The 27,095-nt window shown below is 36.3% G+C and overlaps 1 protein-coding gene across 3 annotated transcripts in view; it reads right to left on the minus strand.

The window, feature by feature from the left end:
• The window catches only part of DPP10 (dipeptidyl peptidase like 10), a 548,242-nt gene that overhangs the window by 132,591 nt on the left and 388,556 nt on the right, over positions 1 to 27,095 (minus strand). For all 3 annotated transcript variants that reach the window (XM_055719219.1, XM_055719218.1, XM_055719220.1), the window contains exons 4-5: positions 20,161 to 20,255; positions 8,789 to 8,863 (exon numbers count right to left, since the gene is read on the minus strand). In XM_055719219.1, coding sequence (XP_055575194.1) covers positions 8,789 to 8,863; positions 20,161 to 20,255 — 170 coding nt within the window. The remainder of the gene's footprint in view (positions 1 to 8,788; positions 8,864 to 20,160; positions 20,256 to 27,095) is intronic.

Consider the following 27,095-nt stretch of genomic DNA (forward strand, 5'->3'; position numbering starts at 1 on the left):
CAAAAATGCTAATTCCTTTTGGTATAAAATTCATGATTACTAACATATACTAGTTTGGCTGCAAGACTACAACTCTGGACCTGTGATCAATGACTACTTTAAGATTAAGTGACCATTTCGGATTACATTCATCAGTACTAATGGTATCTTATTTAAAAGTTTAATGAGAAAGCTATAATGCATATCACATTTCTCAGTAAGATACATTACTATTGAATTTCAGATAGTGTATTATGAAAAATGAAATAAAAGCAAAAAAACCCCATTGTTTAAAATGGATTTTCTAAGCATATTGAACACATGAACCAGACTGAAGGCATTTGTTAAGAGGGTTATTCTTGAAGTAATTCAATCTTGTTTATTTTCACTACATATAAAAGAGTATGTCTTTGTGTTAGATCTGAAACGAGTCATTAGAGAACGCGCTGGTATCTACATCATAAAAACATACATGGTGTTTTCAGTAAAATGTTTTAACATAATGGGTTAGGCAGATCCATGAAGTGACTTTGCTCCTCAGAAGTCATTTATTCAGTCTATTTGATGTGAGCCAACTCTTGTATTTGAGAAATCAATAAATGTAGAAGTTGAACTAACAATGATTCATGCTCAGGGTAAAACCTGTCAAAACTGAGAGATGTGTAAAATATTCTTTCAGTCCATATTCTTTTCATAGCAAGGAAGGGAATTAATATTTCTTGGGAGCACGGAACAAAGAATTTTTAAAAACAGATGGGTGTATCTGTTGACTCTAGTTGCTTGTGGTAAACTCAGGCAGATCTTAATCCAAATTACAGCTCTGTTCAGCTTTTCCAGCGTCTAACAGCTACTAACACAGTTTCCAATTAGGATTCCTAACAATCCTTGCTCTGTTATTTATACAGGCTGTCCTTGTTTTGCTTTGTTTTTTTTATTATTAGGAAAAAAACCCCAAAAAACAACCCAAACCCCAAAAAACCCTAGAGCAACCACCTTATTTTTCCATTCAGCATTGCTGAGGAAGATTTATTCTCACAGATACTTGATAATACATCACTTCCATCTCATTGCCTAAAAAAAATAGATACATTACAATATAATTGTAAAACTAGCTTCCAATTGTGTACTATTTCTTGGTAACATAGTTAGTACACACAACAGATTACAGTAAGAAATAAGTGGAATTTAAAAAAAAAAAAACACGTTTTAAACACTGTGGGTTGTTGTTGGGTTTTTTTTTGGGTTTTGGGGGGTTTTTTTTGGTCTGTGGGCTATTACGGACAAAGTCTTCACTTACAATGGACATTTCTGGGACATTTCTGCGCATTATGAATGCACAGAAGAGAAATTGGGAGGATGTAACAGAGCTGGCAGTTTTACAGCAGAAGCTTGAACTTAGACTATATAAAATAAATTGTTCGTAGGTTAAGGGAGCTGCTGACAAATAGTGTAATATTGTCTATTTATACAGCATTAGCACACAGGGACTCCAGTCCCATGTGATGCAGGAATACAACTATGTGAAAATCAGAGTTGAGTTAAGACTTTCTAAACTGCTGGATCTTGGAAACTCAGCTGGTCAGTACCTAAGTCTTCCTAAAATAACAGTATTCATACTTGATAAGAATGACAATATTATTGAAAATAAATACTTTTTCTGTCAATAAACATTTTGTTTGAAAACCTAAATGCCCTCGAATCCATTTTTACTGAACAATAGCAAAGCACAATGTTCTTTTCTCAATACAGTCTTTGAACAAGAAGTTGAAAACACAGATTCTCATTTTTCAACTCTGGCAATTCTGAATGGGGGAAAAAGACCTATCTTCTACCTAAATTAGAATTATTTATTTTGTTTACTTATAAATTTGAACAGCAACCCTGTAAGTATAAATGGAACAGAGAAACCCAGTAAGTTATTTGAAAAGCAGCAACACCTTGTCTCATGTAGTTTCTTATGAAAAATGGAGGGTGATGTATTATTATTTTTTAACCATTAAAAAAGGCTGAACTCGCATATATGAATCAACATATCAGCTGATGAAATCAAGCACTTTCTAGAAGAAATTTTAAAAACCCTTCTGAAAAAAAGGTAAGTGGATGCATATGGACATGTATGTAACATGGTAGCTTTCATAATAGACTAAAAAAACAACAGTGGGAGCATCCAAATAGTACCCCTCTTTCCCTGTCTTTCTAATTCAGATTTTTTTACAAGGAAGAAACTGTGAGAGTTTACCTGCTGTTCTGCAGGTGATCATAGTAATGCCCCAGCAGAGAGCAGCACCATCGCCCCATCACAAATACACCAGTATAATATATAATATAATAACATAATAACACATATATAAAGACAACCAATGCAAACAAAAGATATGCAGATACTCCAGGAATAACCCTGCTACTTCGAGTAAATAGTAACTGTCTGGTGAACTGAATGCAAGTACTTACAGGATTGTAACTCAACACGGATGAAATGTGAAAAGGCTGTTTATCAGACAAATACTAAGTAAACATCAATGCCCATAATTCTCAACATAAAATAGACTCTATTTTCTCCATCTTCTATTTATGGGGACTGATAGTTATTATGTTTTGCCACATAATTTGCATGAAACCCTGGATAGAAGTGCAACACTATGTATTCACATGAATACTCACTCCTGTGGCATAGTTCATGATAGAACATACCGTCATCAAATTCATATTGCCACATTTTGCTACAAAGCACATCATCATAAACAAAGACCTTGTCTTTTTAGATCTTTAAAATACCTTGCATACATGTGGAGCTATATAAAATAAAGTAAAAAATGTGTAATAGATGAGTAGTATGCGAAGATCACCTACAGCCTATTACCTTAACAAATTCTAATCTGTCCAGCTAAAACTTCAACTCAACATAAACCAACAGCCTTTAAAAGGGAAAAATCTGAACAGCCCGCTTTCATGAATTTCTCAATAGCTGACTTGTTAACACCTAATCTTGCCATACCTTAGAGAGGAATAAAATATATGACAAAAATATTTGCAGGAAATAACTTCAAATTTTAAGGATGCATCTCACTTAAAATTCACTTCTTATTTTTCTTCCCCTCAGTGCTCTAAAGCCAATAAAAATTGGTCTTTCATGTTCTTGATAAGAAATAAAGGTGAATGGGAAAGTCATGTCTGGATCACGCTCTTATTTCTGATCTTGTAGGTTCAGGAGTATGCACGTGCATGACTTGCTTCTGGAGTCATCTCAAAATGAGTAAATGAAAGAGGAACAATCACCCTAAGCACCCAAGTAAAAACACATGAAAAACAGGCTTAGATAAAGAAGCATGTATTTCTGGAGGAAAAAGTTGATCATATAAATATTATATCAATTCTTTACTTCATAGACAGTGCTACATAAAATATTGCTGTCCATATCACTGCTGTTTTAAGAAGTCATTTGTTATTCTTCTGCATGGAGTAATCTTGTTGAGAAGACAGATTTGATTTTATCTTTCTTGTGTATGTTTCCAACCATTAGCTGGTACTTCAGGTAATGCTCTTCAAAATCAGATTTTCATAAGCACTGTATAAACTATCTTATTGAAAACAGCTGCACACATAACACTAAACAATGTCTTGGTTAAAATTGAGACATACTGCAACATACTTTCTTCATCCTTTGATTTTTGCAGAAAAAAAATTCAATAATTAATTTCACTGACCAAGACAACTACTGACAATTGAACATTTACTTTCCATCTAATTGATTGAAAGATAATAACCTAATGCAGAACAGATAATAGTAATATAAGACTTCATTGAATTTTTCCCCTCATGGATTCTTCTAATCTGCAGACAAACTCCTGAAGATCCTTTCAGTGCACTCGAGTAAGCCAGTATCAGAGGCAATCTCTAAAAGCTTGACCTGTGTGTCACTTGTTGCCGTTTGTCCTCCATTTGCTGTAGACTGTGGTCAGTACTCCCTATCATTATCCTCTAAAAATAGATATTATAGCAGCAAAGTGATGACAGGCATCAGCACACAGCAGAAAAATAACTTCTTTCTCTGAGGGTTTCATTGCTTCAGAATCTCATCTTTACTTCAATACATTAAACTACAAATATTCAGACACACTTTTGAAATATTTTTCATTCTTACTGAATGAATGATGTTTAGATGTAAAAATATTTTTCTCCTACCTTCCTGAAAAAGATTGGATTATTCTTCATCCTGATCTTACTGTAAGAATTCTTAAGTTATTTTCACAGTGCTTTAAGCTAAATACATTGTTTTATTAAAATTCTCTAGCTAAAAAAGATTACAAGTTTGAAGCCCTAATTCAGGAAGACATTTCCTTTTTTTAGGGAGTGTATAACTGCTTATGCTTCTAAACTAGAATTGAACTTTAATCTGTTTTTTAAGCACATTTCTGAACCAAAAGCTAAAAAAACCCGTACATAATTCATCTTGCATTGAAAGCAGAAAATGCTGCATTAGTAATAGCAAAGAGAATAAAGTAGGAAAAATTCCTGAAAGTTGGTATTCAAAAGGGATTTGAAAGCAGGCAAAAGAAAAGAAAAACAAAATCACAAGGAAGGGATTATTAAATCAAGTTAGAGAAAAAAGAAGGGGACTTTCAAAGAAGGAGAGCAACTGATCTCATTTACTTCTTCACTTGCTCTTCTGTGCCATATTATATCCTAGCAAGAGCATAGGGAGAACATTCCTATGATGTCTGAGAAAAAAACCCACTAATATCCAGAATAAAGCTTATTTTCCTTTCACACAGACTCTAGGGACAACTTGCAAGGTACAAGCTCCTGCTGAGGGACACTGAAGTTCCCCAATGGCAAAAGAATTTCTTAGGACCCCAGTGCTCACTCCACTGCTAATTGCAAATTACTGCAAGAACACAGTGTTTGACTTTCATTTTCTAATCAAATCTACAAATCTGATTTTGGTAGTTGTGAATAATACCACCAACAGAGTAAGAAAAAAAATAAAAGTAATTTTAACACAGTCTTTATTAAAAGCAACCTTTCCTCTGGAAATCTCAACTGGCTTGGATGCTCTGCCTCTCAGAGCATCACGTTCTTTGCTCATACCTTGACAATCTTCAAAGGAAAATAAAAAAGACATAGCACTGCTAAACTATCCCCTCTGCATACGTACAATGGTCTCCCTGCTGCTGTGTTCACACTGTCCCAGAAGAATCAGGATGGCAGGACACTCTGCAGGAATGTAAGCATTCATTTCTCAAATTAGCTCATACGTCCTGATCTGTTGCCTTGCAAAATGAGACTTTTTCAGTGTTCCCAACCAAATTATGACAAGTGACAGAAATATGAACTACACACAGTCAATCCATGCAAGTTATGGCAAAGTCAAAAAACTCAGAGAATTGATGGAAGCATTTCAGAAGTCTGGAAAACTATGGAGTACTGCAGCAAAGAAAACAGAGAAAGTACCTCTAAAAGTGCCACAGCCTTCTGTTGCAAAAGAAAAAGCCAGAAGCCACAGTGCTTATGCCAGTAATACTGGCTTACATTCTGTGACCTGCTATGATCTAGATGGACAGAACCTGATGTCCAGAAATCAATTTACAACACTTTAAATTCCAAAGCAAAGAAATTTTCTTCCATATGAACTTTAGAGAGCTACACCAAAACAGCTGTTAAGCCACATGAAATGGTTTTCTTCCTTCTATTAAGCATGATTTAAATGATTCATTCAATTATTACTTTTGTATTCAAAGATGGCTTATTTTCATGCAGATTTATGTCACGTTATGCAGAGGACATTCTTAATTGTGCTGAAACAACTGCAAATTTAATTAAAGTTTGCCATTCCAAGCATAAAACAGATTAAAGAAAATGCTGACAACAGTAAAATAAATATTCAACTATTTAATTTAACTCAACATTTATTTTTAATCCAAATATCAAAATAACCTTGTTTCTAATTACAATTTCATGACAAAATATCTTGAAGAAACATTTGTCTCTATTTTTCTCCAATCTGTTCAGCTGAAACACACTGGCTTATTTATAAAACTGTTGATTAATAAATGTGTTCCAGCTGTATTACTGTATGTTACAAAGAACACAGATTAATGTATGTAAACAACCATCTAAAAAACCCAAAGTCTTTACAGTCTGCAAAAGCAGAAATCCCATCAAATATATTACAGTGCAATTATAAACCTAAATCTTAACAAAGAAGGAAAAATAAGGGGCAAACATAGGTAATAAAGCCTAGAGATCTGTGGGAATTTATAACAGATGCTGAGGACACCTAACACAAAGTTACTTGTAGTTCCATAAACTGAGTATTATTAAAGACTCAACAATGTGTTGTAATACAGGACTACAAGCAAATCCTCAGTTTTGTAAAAAGTTACACTGGAATGAGATATAATGAAAGAATCTGACCTGATTCTACTGAAATAATTTGAAAATCTCCAATTAAGTCATGCTGTTTAATATTAATTTTATAGGCAATATATTTAATGATTTAGTTAACAGCTGGGCAAAGGAATAAGGTAGACAGGTGGGTTTCCTCTCATCCAGACCCACTAAGTAGCTATGATTAAGGAAGAGGGGAAAAAAAAGGCGGGGAGGGGAAGAAGACCAAACACTAACTTAAACCTTCACAATATTCAAAAGCATTATTTATGAAGAAATCAACAGGCTTTCCAAGGCATTACAGGTTTTGAGAATACAGAAGTGCCTCACCAGCCTAACAAGTATCCTAAGAATCAGAAAATTTGGTGGAAAAAGAGACTTTTTACCACATCTTCACAATAATATTTTCTGTAACTTCTGACAGAATTCACTTTTTTCACTCTTTGTCTATTTTTGCTTCCATCCTAAGCTACAGATTCTTCTCAGAAGGTAACAGACCTCAGTGGCATTATTATTACTTACATCTGACTGACAACATCCAGCTAATAACCAATTTTAGCACAGCCACCACCACTTCTGGAGGACGCAACAATCACGGTATGTTTCTGGCTTGAAAGCCATGAGCCCAGCTGGAGCACTTGAGAGTAAGAATCACAAACCTCATGCTATGCCATCCTGGACTACCATCACAGATTGATTGCCAAGCCCTGTTCATTTCTCATTTTAATTACTTCTTACCAATTTACTTGAGCAAAGGAAACCACTAGATGGAAGATGTAAATGCTGCAAAACTCATTCCTCTAAGTACCTACCAGCAACTGGCCTGTAAAAGGAATGAAAAGTTTATTTTTGCAACGAAACCAAGAATGAAATATGTAAAGGGAGTTCTACTGCAAAGGAATATATTCAGCATGCATTGCAAGCAATCTGCATATCAATGGACCATCTTTATTGTGGGGCAGGGATCCATCCCTGATGTTACTACATTTAGATGTAATAAAGTGTGACGGATACTTTCATGTTCTCATTTTTCTAGATTAGCTATATGTGCTATTACTAAGAAAATCCCAAACAGACCAACCCATCCAAAATGAAATTTTCAATAGGTCAAATAAGGAAATTAAGTAAGTGTGAGGGATTATTAAACTCTTTCACACAATAAGCAGCAACCAAGAAGGGAACCATCAAGGAGCAAGGATTCTTCAGACAGGAATGAAACTGGAACCCTTCACAATAAAAGCTGACAACAGCTGCAGCTCTTTCCTAGTTTATCGATATATGCATATTGCTAAAAAGGCTTGATCCAGAATCCACTAGAGTTGCTAGAAGAACACCCTACTTGGATCTAGTACCAAGTAAATGAGTCATTTTACATCAACACTTGTAGAATATTTCAGGTCAGCTTTCAGCACATTTTCCACTTTGCAGATACAATTAAAGCTGCAGGTATACAGATCAATATGGCAATGTTACCAGGAGGTCATAAAGGTTTGTATACTGACTGAAAATGAGTATTTTATTGTTCTATGAATTGCAATCCACAATAAGCTGCTATTGTATTATAAATTACCAACACAAAAACAATAAGGAAACTACTGTACTGTAGTATAATGTGATAAACAATAGTAATTTTTTCTCATTAATTAACATTGACTTCTGATACTAAGGTGACAGGTATGAACAGGTATTTGTAAATTTTACTGTTCCAAAATAAATAAATATTTTTAAAAGCCCCACAACCCAAACTTGCTTGAATAACTACTGAGTATCAATCCAGAACTTTTCTGTAATGGCGAACAGTTCATTTTTTTTAACAGCACTCGATACAAACACCAATATGCACAGAAGAAATTAATAAAAAACTATCTTTGTTTGTGGTCAAAGATTTATTACAGAAAATTCTATATGACAGTATTGATTGAAACTCTTTTTGACAACACAATACCCCACAAAATATCTAAATACTACGAGAAACAAAGAATATACTGCATTATATAGTCCAAGAGACTTTCGGACTACCGAAGCCAACAATAAAACTTCCATGACATGAATCAACCTTGATTTATTTTTTTTTAGTATAGTCCATAAATGACATGTACAGCTGTTTAAAAGAGAAGGAATTCAAAAAGATAGGCTTTCACATAATCAGCTAGGAACAGAACAGTGTAAGGGTTCTTCTACACCAAAAACCAGCAAGACACTTTGAAGGAGCCATGAGCATTTACCTTAGCTAAGAACCTTGCAATTTTTCTGTATGTTCTTAAATACACACTTCACCATCATTGCATCATAAGGTTTTGGGTAGAGAAATCAAATACATTGATTATATTATATTATGTGGAATCGCAGACGAAACATACAAAACAAGGTTTTAATTCAGGTTTTAATTTAGAAGTTCTTTGATCACAAATAGTTGGCTTACCTGTTTAACATCATATGCAAGAAGAACAAATCTTAGGTCTGGTGAAACAGAGTATCTTGATGCTTTGAATGTTACCTAAAATGAAGTAACAATAAAAGTGCGTTTTCAATAAGAAGGATCATTTTTTCCGAATTTTCTTACTTTCTCACTGTTTTTTCTTACTGAACTTCCCATTCATAAAACAGATCTGGTTTAGAGGACCAATGTAATTTTCACAAATGAAGACTCAAATAATTCTTCATCTAATTTGCTGGTATCGGTACAATGGCAACAGATGAATCTGGCTGCAACACTAAATACCAATTAAGAAGCTGATGAGTTTTTTATCATGACTGCAAGCACTAAGCTCAAGAATAACAACTATAACCAATTCATTTACAGAGGATGAAGGAAGACACTTTTGTTGGTGTGCACTTCAGGAATGATTATATGGGAGATTCATCACTAGGTTAGGCTTAAAGATAACATACAAGAAAAAGAATAGGTGTGCACTATGTCTCTATTACTTTTCTTTTAGCAGTTCATATATAAATATTTTGCAAGACCACTTGCACTAAAAAAACCCTCTTTCTTATAGGAAAGAAAATGCTTACAGGAGAGCAAAGTGAAAAATAAGGTAGCATTGTAAAACTAATATTGCTTTACATCTATCCAAGACTACATGACACCCAACTGAATTCAGGGCTGTAATTAAATCAAGGGGTAATGTTGATGTCAGAAAGATTTAATACATCTAATGTATGAGGAAGATAAGAATGTGCTTTAAAGGATACTGAAGGAAATAATTTTAAATTAATCTCAAGACAACGATTTGCAGAATGAAAGGAAGAGAGAAGTGAAAATTGCAGATAAGAATAGAAAAAGTAGGACAGAAAAAATAACAGAATCACAAAGGTACAAGATGAAAGAAAATAAGCAAATAGCTATGCAGAACAAGATCTATCCACTATTCAAAGGAAGCCTTTCCCTTATTTTACTTCTTAAGCACCCTGTTATGTTCAGCCTAATCCCACTGCTAAACTAATGAATTCAACAGGGGTTTAAGGTACACAAACCAGAAGTCACAAACTAATACATTCAGAGTAGCTAAGGAGTTATTCCCAAAGAAAGAAAGAGGGGAAAAATAACCCCCCCAAAAAAACCCCAAAGCCAATCTTCCAATAAACTGAAAAGTTGCTAAGTTTTGATATACAGATTGAACTCAGGTTCCTAGGCAATATAATTAGAATCAAGCTATCTAAAGAAATCAAAGGGAAAAAAATAATTTTTAAGAGAAACTGTGTATTAGTTTGGTTAGAAGATAAATCTGCAGTCTTGAAGAAAGATGAGGGAAAAAATAGAAGAGCATCTTTTTGTATCTACAAAGAATCCAGAACAGGTTTCTACTCAAATTAGCTTTTATGAGTTAACTATCTTTAAGCAGAGACCATGTTAATGTTAATTTATGAGGAACAATCCCTTTTCTTGGCACATCGCTGAAAACATTCTTAGATGTGAAATTTCTCTGCTTTCTAGCAGTATATTAATTATTGTCCCACTACCTCAGTCTTCAGCAATATATAACTCAGGCAGCTTTCCAAATTCATTCTCAGGGAGTGAGGTGCTTACCATTTCATGCATTTAGTAAGAAGCTTCAGTCACTGATTATGCCATCACAAAAGTAATGATGCACTTAATGCAAACACCTGAGTAGCTCAGCTACAAACTATTGGCAGTTTGAGGCAACATCAGCAACAGCTACTTGCATATTCTATATACAAGTATAGAGTCTTGTAGATCTGAGATTTAAAATCATTTGAATCCAACTGAAGATGACCTTGTTCATTCAGCTTGCACTCACCTGGAAAAATTCTGTTTGCCTCCAGAAATGCCTCAGACACGTGGTGTATGCGCAATGCCAATAAGCTATAATCCCTTGATTGCAGGTAATGGCTTTGGCAAAAGAGTTTTCTTTTTGTTGGTATAATGACATTATTCTTGTTAAAAGGAGCACAAAGCTGCTTCCTACTTTTTAATGCTTCACTTTAGAAAAAAGAAAATAAAAATTAGACCAGGAGAAATCATGTGCACTGTCAAAACTGACAGCAATCATGATTTCCTTAAATTATCATATAAACATTATTAGCCCATTTTTTAAACTTGGATTTACAATCAAGCTTTTAAGGAAATATATGTTTAATTCTAATAGGATTTTAGAGAGATTTAAGTGATTTAAAGTCACTTTAAGGGATTAACATTTCCTTAAGAGTTCTGGTTTGACATTTTTTTTGAGGAAGATAAGCACAATTTTGGCAATAAATTCAGAAACGGTCTACTTGTATGCACAGAAGAAGCCTTTCTAGATTAAAAACAGGGGAAAAAATAAAAATCACCTGACAAATTCCTCCTGCCTAACATGGCAAATAAGTTTACAATCTGTGAGTTCACTAAAACGAACAAAAGATTTTGGTTTTTCCCCATAAACATGTCTATGGTATTTCATCAACCATCAGATGCCTGACTCTGACTGAGGAGATAGGATCAGCTGGTGATGGACTTAAAAGAAAGTTTCAGTCCCTGCTGTAGGAGGCAAGATGTACGCCAGTCAAGCCCTTGAGAGATTGTCTATTGGGACATTCACTACAGGGATTAGATATATTTATTCATTCATTAAAAATAAGTTTGTGAAGACTCTGACCCCAAGGGTTTGTTCTCTTCTCCGAAGAACATATTTTTGACTTTTAAAGAAAGTGTTGGGAAAATATCATATTGGAAACAGTGGGAATTAAGAAACTTGGTGTTCTTGTTATCAAAAATCCAGAGGATGGCTGTTTTGATATCATGTCTGCCTATCTGCAATTTTTCAAGCTTCTTGCCTTGTCAGGAGCTATTTAGACTTCACTCAGGAAGAAAGACCTAAATGCTGCCCCTTATGACTATGCCTCTATGGTTTAGCTGTGCTTGATGTCTAAGAAACGTAGCTCTGGACAAATAAGCTCTGAAACAGGGAAAATATAGCTGGCTAATTAGACACAGTCCCTGGATGCAGAAGCAGGGCTAGTTTCTTTTTGCATCACTGCACGGTATCAGCTAGTCAGGAGACTGGGCATAATTCGACACAGTACTGCACTGTGCACTCCATATACACTCTTACCCCCTTCCCAAACCACAATGGAGGAAAGGCAGAAGAGAAGGAAAAAGGGAAGATAATGTCCTCATGTTCCTGGTATTTGTCAGTTCTACTTAGGCACATCTGACTTAAAATCCCTACAAAAACCATAACCCGTATGCAACTAGAAAACACTTTGACTAGACAAATTGTGGGAATCCCTAAATTAGTTGCATTTCACACTGTTGCAGACAGCTTTTTAAGCACCTGCACACTGTCTTCCCTTCTTAATTCACAAATCTGTCATCCATTTTTCCTGTATTGCTGAACTTGACATCATTTCACTTTTTCAGACATGAAAGAATGATCCTACATCTGATCTTGCATTCCTCATGCAACCAAAACCTCCACTGATTGTATAATTAGGCCTAACCATACTAAGCATTGCATTTCTAGGATTCTTTGAAATACCTCATGTGCTAAGAGTTTTAATTCTTCTCCTGACAGTGATGCATGATGTGATGATGCCATGGACAAGCAATGACTGCTGGTCTCCTTGTCACCATAAACTGCAAGGGTAAAAGCCAAACAGAGGCAAAAGGCCACACTGCATTTAAATACTCTTTTGCCCTTCAGCTTTCCAGCTTTCTCTCTCATCCATATTCCAAATATGTCTTGCTAAACATAGTTTTGCATGGCAAGAAAGAAGATGTGAACAGCTTGAGGCAGTAAGTGTGAAAGCAAAAGAAAAAGCGATTCTGCAACAAATACATGTAGGAGATAACCCCCACTTCCCTACACACAGTTGGCTTTTCTTCCACCTTTCCATATGGATGATTAAAATGGAAAACAAAATTCTGATGAACAATATGTTCTCACGTTTGATTTCCAATGTCAATATTTTGCACTGATGACTTTTTTTTATTTATTTTCCATTTTAAATCTGTTTTGCTGTTAACAGAGATGCCTGTTACGATTTGTTTAAGAAAAGGTTTAGGCTATGTTTGGGTTCTGCATCCTCAGTAAGGGCCCCTCAGTATCAGCTCCTTTTTATTTCTTCTGTTTTCTTAAAACCTGGTTCTGAGTTATTGATGTACTGGCTACTCCCTTCATCTTTGCTCTATTCTTTTACCTACTATAAAATGTTGGGTTTACTACTTTTGTGGATTTTAATTACCATAACATTTAAATCAGCACCATATAGTCTTTCAAAAATATACCATAGAGCAGACAGATGGAAGTTACCTATAATAGTCTAGCTCAGAGCTGTAAGAATGTCAAATACCTTATAGTACTCTTTTTTTCATAGTTTCAATTGGATAGTTTTAATTGAAATAATATATCACAGTTAAAACTGATTAGAGGGAATTTTCACTTTTGTGGAGTTTACTTTGTTGTTGTTGGGTTTTTTACTTTAGTCTTACCCATCCTTCTGTTTCAGTTTCTTGTACTTCTACTTTCCCCAGACACTTAACATAATCCACGCTACCATTATTATCCTTTTCCAATTATTGTTTTATGCTCACTTTACACATATTTAGGCTTTTTTTTTTTTTTTTTGTTATTCATCCAGGATAAAATATTTTAAGACCTCTAGGATGTTACTTTAAAGCCTGGTGGCAATACTACTGCTTAGGAACTTACACATCTCTCTATCACATACTTACATCTCTATCAGGATTTTAATGTATAACTGAACATCAATGTATACGAGTTCATTAGCATTCATAGGTATTCAGTTCAACTTAACAGACAGGCATCGATCAAATGGCAATGCATAAGAGGAATCGGATGGGACAGAATTACCCTAGCTGCAAAATGAGAAGGCATCTGGCATGTAGCAGTTTCCTAGGGTGGTACCAGCAACCAAGGAACAACTAGCTTTTCCACCCATTGCCACTGCTGCAAATGAAAGGAGAAGATGGACCACAGGGTGGTCAGACAAGAGAGCAGCTGAGACTGGAGCCTAGCAGAAGAGCTAGCCTTGTAGCAGTAAAAACAGGGGACCTCTGCGAAGAAAGCCAGGTTGTAATTAGAAAAATGCATGATAATTAGAATGTTGAAAAAAATGGCTTTCTAAAGGTTACATTTCTTAATGCGCTATTTTTTGTGTCACCTTAGCATTTAATCTAGATCCAAAAATGCTGCAATGCTATGTGTTGCAACTGTTAACACTCATGTTTTCTAACCAACACAGAAGATGAACGTGCCTTAAAACATGATATAAGCAAAACTCTGCCCTATGGATGGGGACCATCCTGGAGAGGTGGTTCCCAAAACACACAAAACAAATTCCCCCAAACTCACTTGAAACTCCTTATGCAGTCCCAAGATACTTTCACATACATGAGGAGGTGTCATGGTTTAACCCCGGCTGGTAACTAAGTACCGCGCAGCCGCTGGATCACTCCCCCCTCACCCACAGGGATGGGGAGAAGAGTTGGAAAGGAATGTAAAACTTGGGGGTTGAGATAAGAACAATTTAATAATTGAAATAGAATAAAAAAGAAAGAACTAATAACACTGATGACAATAACAGTTATAATGAAAAGGGGAAGGGAAAGAATAACATCCAGAGGGAAAGGAAGAAGGGAACACGTGGTGCACAACGCAACTGCTCACCGGCCCAATGCGCAGCCAGTCCCCGAGCAGTGACCTGCCTGCCCCGGCCAGCCCCCAGGGGCATATACCAGGCACGGTGTCCCATGGGATGGAACACTGCTCTGGCTTGTTCGGGTGAGCTGACCTGGCTGTGTCCCCTCCCAGTTCCTTGTGCCCCTCCAGCCTTTTTACTAGCAAGGCCTGAGGAACTGAAAAGTCTCATGTCAAAGCCAAAACACAGCACCGCACTAGCTCCTAAGAAGGTAACAGTCCATCCCAGCTGAAACTAGGACAGGAGGTGATTTTAGAAGATAAAAAAAAAAAGACATGAACAGACCTGTGCAGCTCAAAGGAGCCTCACATCATTGACTCCCTAGTAGAAAACAATGTCTAACCAGTAAATCACAGAATTTTCTCCGTCCCATTCCCCATCTTTGATATAGTTAACCCTTAACTATTTTCTATATCAAGGATATATATAGATATCAAGTTGATATCTATATCAACTATATCTGTATCAAGGAATCATCTCATCAGGACTATTATTTAGAGAGATCCCACACAGAGAGCTACCCTAACCTGACAGGTTGCAGTACTGTCTCCTGCATTTTTTATATTGAAACCTCCTTCACCTGGACAAAAACCAATGGCAACCACCAAACCACAGTGACTGCAAACCCTTCCATCTGTCAGGCTTTCCTATCTCCATGCATAGTGGTGCACTGCAACAATAAACCCTACCACCTAAAAACCCCTCTACTGAAAAGGTTTTGCTGAGGGGTTATTTAATGTTTAGAGGAGCATGGCAGAGCAGAGATAATGTTAGTGTTCATAACCACCTATTTACAACATGTGTGGGTCATTAAAATATCCACTGTTGCAACAATTACTAGTATTTATGTGGTTATATAATGTTGTTTAATGTATTTACTATTATTCACCCTTTCATTAATCTTTTACTCAAGGCTTTTAAAATATAAGCATGTAAACTACTTTTGCAATTAAATCTACATTAATCAATAAAGGAACTACAGTTGCACTGAGATGCTGCACTGAGTTTCCCATAAAAAGAGGAAAGGGGTGTAGTGATGGGGAATACAAAACAAACAAAAAAAAAATCAAAAAGAAGAGAACTATCAACAAGAAGGACTGTTTATGAACAACGGTCTGTAGAACACCACAAAACAGTCCCTGCCAAAAGCTTTGCTTGGACTAAAACTCTCATTCTCTGTGTTTGGCTGCAAGGCCTGCACAGGGTTTTCACAGCTGAGCTGCCACAGCCTAATCATGATTCATGAGCCAAGACTACTCCTGCTCTTCTCACCCTTCTGATGCCATCCCCTAACTAGCAGGCAGCAAGAAGTAATCCTTCTCTCCACCCTTGTGTGAAGATGATCCACAGTAATACAATACAACATACTCTAGGGCATACTCCTGGCCAGCCCCTAGAAACAGGTTTGCAACTCGGTAATACTTGTTTGCTGTGCACTAGGATGCAATTTCCCTTTCAGCTTGAAAAGAGCTGTGGAAAGGCGCTGAAATCAAGGGGGAGAGCAGGTCAGGAATTACTGGGTTCTAGAAGACAACAAAGCATACAGCTGGGGGGAATCTGCTGTAAATACAAGACCCTATTCTAAAGTTTCCAAACTGAAAGCAATTATACTTGTATTGTCAGGCATCGCAAACAAATCAACATCCTATTATTTGGTGATTCAAAATATGTCCCATCATCTACTCTCCAAAGGCTTAAGGAGTCACGCTAGATTCATTTCTGACCCAGGATCCTGGACTTGTTTGGGTGTATGCACGGTGTCTGAATCATGTTGCATGCATCCACCACAAAAGCAGGGGAACTGAGGGCATACAAATAACAGTCTTACCACTTTCATAATTATCCCAGCCTTTTTTTTTTTAAGAGGGAGAAATGAAGGCAAAGTTTCTAAATGTTTCTTTCAGAGGATTCAACGCATTTGGAAAGTACCATAACAGAACACACGGTCCCTACATGTGTTTTCTATCATCTCTTTGTTTGCTTTTTTCATCTTCATTTGGGTTTAAGGACTGCAAAACAGACCAAAGAGGCTGAGCTAGAAGCGTGATAAGGGACCAGAGGGACAACCTCCCCTGAGCAAAAGACCCCATGTGGTCCTCCATGTTCTCCTCTCTACCTTAGCCAGAGCTCAAGGCTGGGTTGTGTGTGAACAAGTAACATGCTCATAGTGACTTTATGTAATAGGTGACAGCTAAAGGAATAAATAAAATGCTTGTTAAACACTGAAATTAGTTAGATAAATGTGGCATAATGGTACTTATTTTGGAACTGTAATGTGTACTAAAGTTATTGCTAAATGCTGAAAAACTGGTAGGCATGTCACGATAATGGTGATAGGCACCTCAGATAGATGATAGAAGCCATATTGTAATCACATATCAAGGCAGCATCGCAAACATCAGGATGCCACACAATGATTAATGTCTAGGGCTTTTTTTGGCTCCATTTAATAGAAGACTTGCCCAGCCTCCAGCTGTTAACATTTATATGCCGCTGGCTCAGAATATTAACTGTTTATTAGACAGCTTAAACAGGATGCACTACATGAATACACTCAAGAGGACAAACATGTAACAGAAAATGTCTTCAAATTATGATATCCAGAGATGGTAATAGACTCTTTGTGCTTGACAAGTTACTCTTTTTCACTTATGTCACTGGATTTGTTATCCATAATATTGCTTTGCTGATTTTAATTATATATAAGGCCATATTGTTTTACTAACAGATGGATTACAGAAAAATATTTAATTTGAAAAGTATAAATGAAGTGCAGTAATTTCTTCTACATCTGAATAAAACCTAATGAAACTGGAACCCCCCCCACACTTTAATTCAGGAACTTTGGATAGATACTTCCATATGGAAGTGAAATGGGTGTCTCAAAACACTAGCCTTTCTTCATTCCACGTGCATGACTATTGCTATAGGTAGTGTTAAAAGTTGCTTTTTGGTTGTTTTTTTGTTTAACTTTTTATACACATAACATATGTTTATTAAAAAGTACAGCCTGCTTTTTTGCTGATACACATGCATAGTGAGCATAGGAGCTCTTCAGTAGGGCTATCCGACTTTCAGACAATAAGCAACACAAAGAAGGATAAAAGAAATGTACTTTGCACAGAAATGGTAGTCTCTAAGATGCAAAAGAAGAGCCAGTGATCTGTACACAGTGGAAAACTACTTCAGGGAATTAGAGATGAGGAAAAAAGAAAATCTCTTCTGAGCTGCTGGTTCAAACACAGCCCAATCAGTAGTGACAAAGAGTCATTACTAGCCCCTTGCCACTATGCAATGAGTTTATTGTGGCAGTTCAATTTTCAATGGACAATTATCAACATTACTAAGAAAAACCTGCCACTTCTGTGGGCTGCTTGAGCAGAGAGGCAAACTGAGGAGGGAACGCGGACTGAAAGCACACTAATAACTTCCATCAAAAGGTGACTTCCATGACTAAAACCCTTTGATAGGGAAGAATGAGGGAACTTGCATTGCCACCGCCTATGTTGGATCTGTGCTGTATTTTTTATTAATATAAGACATCTCTGCAGAGTCATTAAACCAGCACCATTCTAATTATGCACTAGTGATTAGGCAGATGTGACATGGAGCACGGAAAATTTTGATTAATGATCCAGGTGCCTAACTTGGGAAGAGTACATTTAGCAGTGTGAATTTGCAGACAGTGGAGCTTAGAAGAACAGGACAGCTTTTGATTTCAACCGTACAGTGTGCCTCTGTAATGTTATGATCTGTTAGGATCACTGGTCACCTTGTCAACAGACAACTCAGCACGGCAACATCTCCCATTGCTCTCTGCCAAATAGACACCAACAAACTTACTGAGTCTTCTGCTCTGTTTTCAGCTTTTAATTTTACTTCCGTATGAATAATCATTGCTGGAATTCACTTTATTGCCCTCTAACACTCAGCTTTTGACTGTATACAGAGAGGAGTTTTGCAAGAAAAAACACAGTCATGTTTTTATTTGTCTCTGTTCTATACATAATTGTTAAATGATTGCTTGAATATTATCCATTTTGGATCAGTTTCCCACATTTCTAATAAAGAGCAGATATCTAGCACCTAGAGAGCTCTCAGTCTGTGTGATTTAGGAAAAGTCACACAGGATAAAAAAGGATAAAGCAGTTACGTAAAAAGCCCAGAGAAGAGCAACTTTGTGAAGAGAGGCAACATTCACAGTGTGAAGCAGCCTGTCCATACTGATCCATCATTACTTGGCAAAGACTGGTTTAGCATAATGGCCTGAATAGCTTGTCATGCTGGCATTACACTTGACATCACATAAGCCAAACATTTGCAGCTAAAAGTGTATGAATTCATCTGTGAGGAAACTCAAGTCTTATCATTAAAGTCAAGTTTTATACCCAGGGATGTCCAAGTAGCTGTTTGCACTCAAGTTATACACTAAAGGCAATACATACGCCTTACACAGTTAATCCTCTACTTAGCCAGGCAAGTGCTCACACACACACACACACACACACACAGAGATAAGAGGGAAAATGCTTCTGCAGTATTTCGTGGTTTGTACTCTAGAGAAATTCACCTTTTCATGCACTTTTAATTGTGTCAGCCAGCATTTTTTGGACTAAGAGGTACCCCGAGGCACATCCCAGCATATTGAAGGGTGCAGCTTACAGAAAGGGAGGCTCACATACATGCCATTAAAATACAATTCTCTCCTCCCTTCTCCTTCATCTTTAGATTGACCTAGGAAGCTATAATCAAGTTCTTTCTCCTGAACTTCTACTCTCATCTTTTTAGTTCAAGGAGTTAGAACAAAAGGTCACCAGGGGCTTTATGCTTTGAAAGGAGGAATCTGTAACAGCAAAGGCCAGCAACAGACCAGGAATAAAATCAGACTTTGTCAAAGTCCACTGATTAAAATGACTCATTCTTTTCGGTATTCAGATACAAAAGATTTTACTAAGTTAAAAATACATGGATTAACAATAACAGCCAGTGGTCTGTATGGAGTATTTCTGAGGAAAGATTGACAAGCCACGCATTTATGCTGCAAAACCCTGACAAACAAGAATTACAGGGTAGGATATAAGTGGTATCACTGAGAATATAAGAGCACCAAGCAAAGCAAAAGAAAATGTAGACTAAGGCATTAAAGCATTTCTTAGCAGTTACTGCTAGTCAGAAACATATGCAAGCCGCTCACGTATATACTATTCACTGGTCAAGAGGAATAGTCACCGATCATCTAGCTTGCCATTAAAGCACAGAGGAACAACATTTTAAGTAGCATTCCCCCATTTTATGATATCTCTTATTATAACAAAAATCTGGTAGATTCACCAGCACAGATGCCAGGCATGATCCTTTAAGTGGCCTGAAGAAAGCATGGACTACAGCCAACAACATATCCTCCAACATCTTGGTAATCTACACGTAGGTTGCCTAAAACAACAAATAACTTCAGCCAGAAATTGTGTACTGACAGAGGAATGGATTATACTTCCCATTTATACATAATCTAGTCTATGTTACAAATATATTTTCCATAACCTTTAAATACTATACTCTCTCACTCCTGTTGCAAGAAAAAATGTTAGCAGACTTCCACTAAGAAATAAGTAAATAATATATATTACTTACAAAAGTTGTATTTTCCAATAATAATGTAGTTGTATTTGTTTCTACATTCAGCTCAACAACATGTCCATTCCTATTTTTATATACCACTGCTGTATCTGCAACAACAAAGGCATTAACAGTTAGCAAACACATTGAGTATTTAATACAACATCTGTAGAGAAAACCAGCATATTAAAGTCATTGGAATATCTTTATTACAGTGCGCAAACAAGACCGAGAGAAGAAATGCAGTTATAATATCTAGTTTTGTTGATTTGCCTCATGTAGCTTCAAAAATACCAGTTAATGCCCTATATCATGCTCACCTCCCTCAAAAATATTATTTCACTTAAATGGAAACATTTTCTGTGGAAAAAAACATATCCGATGGGATTGCTGTGAGCAAAGTCACATCCTGAACGTTCACCTACATGTCACTGTCAGTCTGACATTTTAAGGTCCAACAATATTCACTGTGATAGTGGCCACACACCAAAGAAAAGTTTTGTAAAGGAAAAAGCTTTTCCTGGGCACCATATTCACGTATCCTTTTAGAAGTGATTCTACCAGCGCTTCTGTACTATTCTCTATCTCTGGTAAATGGATTACAAACATACCTACTATATCTTAAGACAGTCCATATCCTGTGTAATTAGTGTAATTGGTGCTGGGCTGCATAATACCAGATCATCACATAACCTGAATGTTAGCAAAGGAAGGTTAAAGTAAAATAGCTCCATTTGTAGAACATTTAAAACACTCTGGGATGAACTGTCATAATTTTTTCCTTCTACCACTTGCTTGTTGTTTAAGTTTCCAGAAGAAAAATAATCAAATACACCTGAACTAAATATACAAAGTACTTGTGGCTCCTATGAAAAAGGTTTTGTATTTGTTTGTATCAATACCTGCACATTTACACAATAACTAAAAAAAAAAACAAAACCCGCAATAACTACATAAGCCTTGATTTAAAAAAAAAAAGTTCCAAATTTCCCACTATTTCTCATAAGAGATTGAATAGATTGAATGCTAATTCTTTCATGTTATTTAAAACCCATGTAAGAGATTTACGTTTAATCAAATGAAACTATTTTGTTATAAAACTGTAGAAAGCACAAGTTCTAAATTAAGCCTAAAGGAAACACAATAGAACTGTACTAATCCTCAGTAATGACTGAGAAATTCATCACAGATCCCCGAATTTTATGAAGTGGGAAGTAAACATGACTGGAGAAAAAGGTTAAGCTATCATAAAAAAATATGCTACACTTACTCAGAAAAATGTAGCTGTATTTTAATTGACTCCACAGAAACTCTAGATATACGGCAACAGCTAATGTCCTCTGGTATGTTCTGTAAAATTAATGAAGCTTCATTTGAAGAGCTTACTAAGCTACTTTAGGATCATGGCTGGTAACTGGGGTGGGATTGATGGAGTTTAGGACAGTATTATTGGAGCTGTTGTTTAGGAAGCAAAATTAGATTGTGAAGTGTGGAATTAATAGCAACTTCTTATAATGAAAAAGATTTCAAATATTCATTTTGAATAAAAAGAAATAAGACTGTAAAAAGTCATTTTGCTTTCAGGATACTGGCTACTACATAACATTACAGGTTTTGCAACTTCTTTTACCCAAATCAAGAACTTTCCCTTAAATTACTAACAGGACCATGAATAAAATACATAGTCCTAGGGGTCATCTTGCAAGTCACATGTGTGGTATGAAACAGCATTTGGAACAGCAAATACTGTGAATGGCACAAATGAAAGCCTTTGTTCTCAAGTTAGAAGAAAATTTATTCAAATGATCAGAACAGAAAATTGAGTCAGACCTCTTCAAAAGGCGCACACACACACACTGGACAGTAATTACACCTCTCACTGAACGTGGGCTTTCATCTCTATATTGGATTCAGTAGTTAACTCCTGAAGTGCATAAATTAAATGAATGCTTGCAAAATGCATGGAGATTCTTGGATACAAGATTATATCAAAACACCATGCAAGCATTGAGCATAAATATAGTCTTCAAAAGTAATCATATTAATTTATATGGAAGTCTCATTCCAGTCAATAGCTTGTCAGGCTGGATAATGTGATAGTTGATGGTTACACAACATAATGATGATTTTTTTCATTGATAGCTCAAATGTAAATAAGAGCCATAAACATACATTTGCTTAGAAATTTTTGTTACCTTGAGTCAAAAAGTCTACAGAAGAAAAGAATACCTAGTGATTAACATAGTCGATTTACACAACTGATTAATTTATTTTGTTTATTATCTTGCTGTCTTCACCACAAGGAAGTTCAGGGATTCCTGACCATTCACAAAGCCGTTCAGAGAAGTAGAGTTCCTACTTCAATAAGCTCTCTTTTAATTTAAAACAAAGAGAAGTATCATGCCAAAACCTCTTGGATGGGCACAAATAGCAGTGCTGAAGAGCCGCATTATCCATGTAATGACACCAGTAACATAGAAAGCATTCTGTCTTGAGCAAAGGAGAACGTGAGAAACCTTCTATAAAGAACATGTATTACAAAGTCACCAGCCCTGGATGATGTACACAAAAAAGGCTTTAAAATAACTCATTCAAAATTTCCCACTTGCAATAGTTTTCGAATTTCTGAAACACCTGGAAACTCCAGACCATTGGATGACAAATAAGCTTATTCTGTGCTACTAAGAGGTGAAGACAGACAACCAAGGGTCTGTGCATAAGTTATTCCGACATGAGTCCCAAATAAGATAGTGGCACAATAAATCCAGGAATTCTCCTACAAAATACTGGCTATCAATTTAATTAATACCTGATAGCATTTTATGAAACACAGATCTTGCTAAACAATGTTTGGCAGGGTTATGTTTGATAGCGCCAACTATACTGAAACTGTATATTGGTTTTTTTTCAAGTTATTTCATTGATTTTATGATAACGTGATTCCAAAGCTTACATGAAACAGAATTAATGGAACACACATTAGGAGGATTAAAAATAGTATAACTAAGAAAGATATAAAGAGTAAGACACTGTGCTACTACCAAGTGATCTGTCTCACCTGGTTAACCAGTCATTATTGTAGATGGGAGACTGGAACTGAAGAGCAGTGATGGAAAGAAAAATATATGGGCTTATTCAGATAAACACTGTACTACATGTTCTTGATGCAACATCCCGGCACAAAGAGTTAATGCATTTCTGCAGCATAAGTGGATCACAAATAAAAGTCCCAGGGTGATCCCGCCCTCTGCTTACACCACTGGTGAGATTGATGTTATTGTAAAACATCCAGTTCCTGGAATGTATGCTGCAAGAATGGGAAATGAGCAACAAGGAATGCTAAGAAATTGTCAGTGTAACTCCGGAACAGAAAGCAAATATAAAAATGTGAAGTTGGAATGGCTAAAATTATTCAGGTTAACAAAAACAAAGCTCAAAGACATATATATATATAAAGGCCATACATATAGTTAGGGAAAAGCTGATGACAGGTATGGAGGTTGGAATGTGTGGAAGAGCTCAGCAAAGGAGATCACAGAATCAGCAGCCCTGAGATGTCTTTTCTTATAGATATGTTAAATATATCTTTAGATCAAGAATTAGCTTAGTCTGAAGGTGGGTGAAAATATAAAGAGTTGAGTTTGGATGCCTGTTGCGATCTCTCCTGGACTGAAATCCATGGATTTAACTCCCTCTATTGATTTTTCTCATCCTCTTCTGCAATGAATCTTTGGGAATACAGGACTGTCTGCACAATATAACTTCTGTTTGTAGCTCTGTGCTAAGACAATTTTAATGAAAATTTCAAACCTTGAGTTTTTTTCAGTTGACTGCCTGTGGGATCAAGGGATATTTATTTTTCCTTCTGATGCATAATTCACCTCCTGTTTGTGCCTTCTACTCCACTTTCCTAAAAACTATCAAATATTGATCTGAGCTGCAGATGGGATACTGGGGTCGGTTAGTGCTGCAGCCTCGGTCAGAGAATCTGTGTGGGTGTATGCCTGGTATGATGCTCAAATCCAGCATGCAAATTCCACAAAGCTCAGAATTTTTTTCCCAGGCAGACAGGACAACCGCCGTTTGTCCCCTGACCTGCCTTACTCTGCAGCAGGTGGTTTAGTTTAGCTGCCGAGATGGTTCTGGTGTGGCTTACCAATTTGATTTATTTGATTGCAGGGTTTTCAACAAAGAATGTAATAAAGATCTTTTTTGCTCTCTGTGTTGCATATTTAAGGCTTTTTCAGAAATGCAGTGTCTGGTTTAATTAAACTCACTGGGTTTGTTAGAAGACAACCCTGGAATAAGGTAACTAACTTGGTGTTTCAGCAGTCACTCTGATGATAGATAGATAGACAGATAGACAGATAGATAGATAGATGAAAAAAACGTATGGTAGGTTCTGCTGTTATTATAGATAAGTATCTTTGTGAAGAATTTATTGCACCTTCATTTTGAGCTTATTTCTAAAGTTGACTCTGACGGAGGCTGACTACTGAATGTACAGCTCTGTAGACCAAACCTGCTGCTGAGCAGGTCTCTACAACTTATTTGGCTTTCACAAAGAATGCAATATTAAATTAAATATTACATGAAAACAAATTCTAAAATGAAAATTCTTCTGTGATTATCAAAGCATAATAATTTCACCTGAGTCAGCAACATAAATATTACATCCTCTTACAGAATTATATTAGCTACAGAACCAACAGTAATTTACTTGATCATTGTGAGGCTACATGTCCAAATTCTTATGCTATTGTATGTGTTTAAAAGTAAATCTTTTAATCATGTGCTCTATCTCTAGGCAAAGAATGTGGAACACATGTTCTGCTGAAATTACTCCATACAATATAAATCATAGTTTGGATGTATATGTCTGTATCATAAATACAGCCCTCAGTGATGCAACTGTGAAATAAATATGGCATCATCATAATCTCAGGTGTTTTTAAAATGAAAGCAGCATTTCATATAAATAATTCTGTTAAGGCTATTGTCCCTCTTTTAGGTTCAACACTGCTAAAGGTTTTACTCAAGATCAGGATACTGTTGCTGGCAGGAGATGCAGCTCTATACTGTGCCTAGTGTAATATATATTGTTCCATGGAATGTCAAACTACAGGCAAAATATCATACGATGCAAAGAAATCAATGCAAAACACTTCATATTTGACAAGCAGCCTGACCCCCATAAATTCTGCAATAACTCTTCACCCTCATTTATTGCATAAACCCTCATTTATTGAATTGACAACACTCTGCCATGCCCTAAATGCTATGGCATTGATTTGTAGCATTCACTGTTCCAACTAGCTTCACATGGCACCACATACGTTCACATGATCTAAAAAATTTCAGTCCCTTTTAAATTCTAATGAAAAATTATGTATTATTTTGGGGGGAAAATGGACTAACTCCCATGGTTAATTACACCACCATCACTGCAAATCAAGCCCTGAATTCTGCTAGTCTAAGAATTTGGCCCAGGATCTATATGGTCTTTATTGATCTAGTTTTCTGAAAGCAGGGCACTGAATGGTGGTGGTTTATTTGATGAGTATAAACTCTGATTTAACATGTCATTGAAGTTAAGCAACTTGTTCTGTAATTTAAATTACACAGACTGGGCTGGAAGGGGAAGTTACCTTATACTTTAAAAAAACAAAATTATGTCAAAACCTCTATATTCCAAACACTTAAACCTTATTGTTTAGAGCCAGCCTCTATTATCTTTACTCAAAATTACTCTATCTGTAAGCAGTGCTATGAGAGTTGGTATCTAGACTGCAGTTGCTCTGCCAGATAGTCTAATTATTTCAAAAAGTAGTTGTGCAATGTTAGTCCACTGCGCTGTTTCTTTACTCTCTCACTAGTGTTCCCCAAGTGAGCATTAATTGTTCCTTCACCAACTTGAAAAGCAAGATTTACTTACAGAGAGCCATTGCACCTTACTTCACAGGGATATAATTAGTATTAAGTAAGGCAACTATTTCCTCAGAAACCAACCTTTTCCTTGCCTACAGATGAACGTATGTTGTGTTAGAAAATTTATTACATATCATCAGCTTCTTGCTCCAAATAAATACAAAAGAAAAGACAATTTAAAAGGTAATAGACAAAGAAGGTACAGAAAAGAGCTGGAGTGATTTGCTACAGGTCACACAGCCTGTTAAGAGCATGTTGAGCAATTTAAGCCTCTTGATTTTTAGTCCAGTGCCCTATTCTCTTTCCAGTAGTTGGAAGTTTTCTTCTTTTGTTGGTAGATCTGCATATTCAGACCTCTACATGACACAAAAAGCTCCCGTCTGCTTATCACATAATTTTTTTCTCCCACAGAGTCAATCCAAGACACTCCCTGTGCACCTTAAACTGTTGACACACATGACAAACTGCATATTTCAGCCATAAGAGTCAAGAGAAAGCCAGTCACCTCCTATGTCTGACTGGACAAAGGTGATATGAAATGTTTTGTCATTTCCGTAGGTCTCTAAATCTGGGATATAGTACAAGAGATCAAAGACCAATAGAGATATGAGAACATGACCAGTCAACCAAGTACAGTCATCAGTGTTGTACTTGGAAAATCCAACAGCTTCAGGAACAAATGAGGCTCCTCTGATACAGCATAAAAGAAGGAACCCTGCCCTGCATGGACTCTGAGAATTTATGAAAACTTGAAGAGCCAGCTTAAGCTTACTAAAGCCACAGGAGGGAGGAGATTCCTGAAACTGAGCTTCCAATACTCTGTGCATGCTTCATCTTAGCCATGCAAGAGCTGTGTTGCTATGAGTGGGTTTGTTTTATTGAGTATTATTCTATTCTATTCACAGAGTTTTTAAGCTGTGAATTTTGACCTGTGAATACACATTGTGTTTTTCCACTAGCCTTTAACACTCATCATACTAACCCCAGCTTATTATAAAACTAAAGCTGTCTAGCTTGTAAAT

This window comes from Falco cherrug, chromosome 8, assembly GCF_023634085.1.
Source record: "Falco cherrug isolate bFalChe1 chromosome 8, bFalChe1.pri, whole genome shotgun sequence".
Taxonomy (NCBI): Eukaryota; Metazoa; Chordata; class Aves; order Falconiformes; family Falconidae; genus Falco; species Falco cherrug.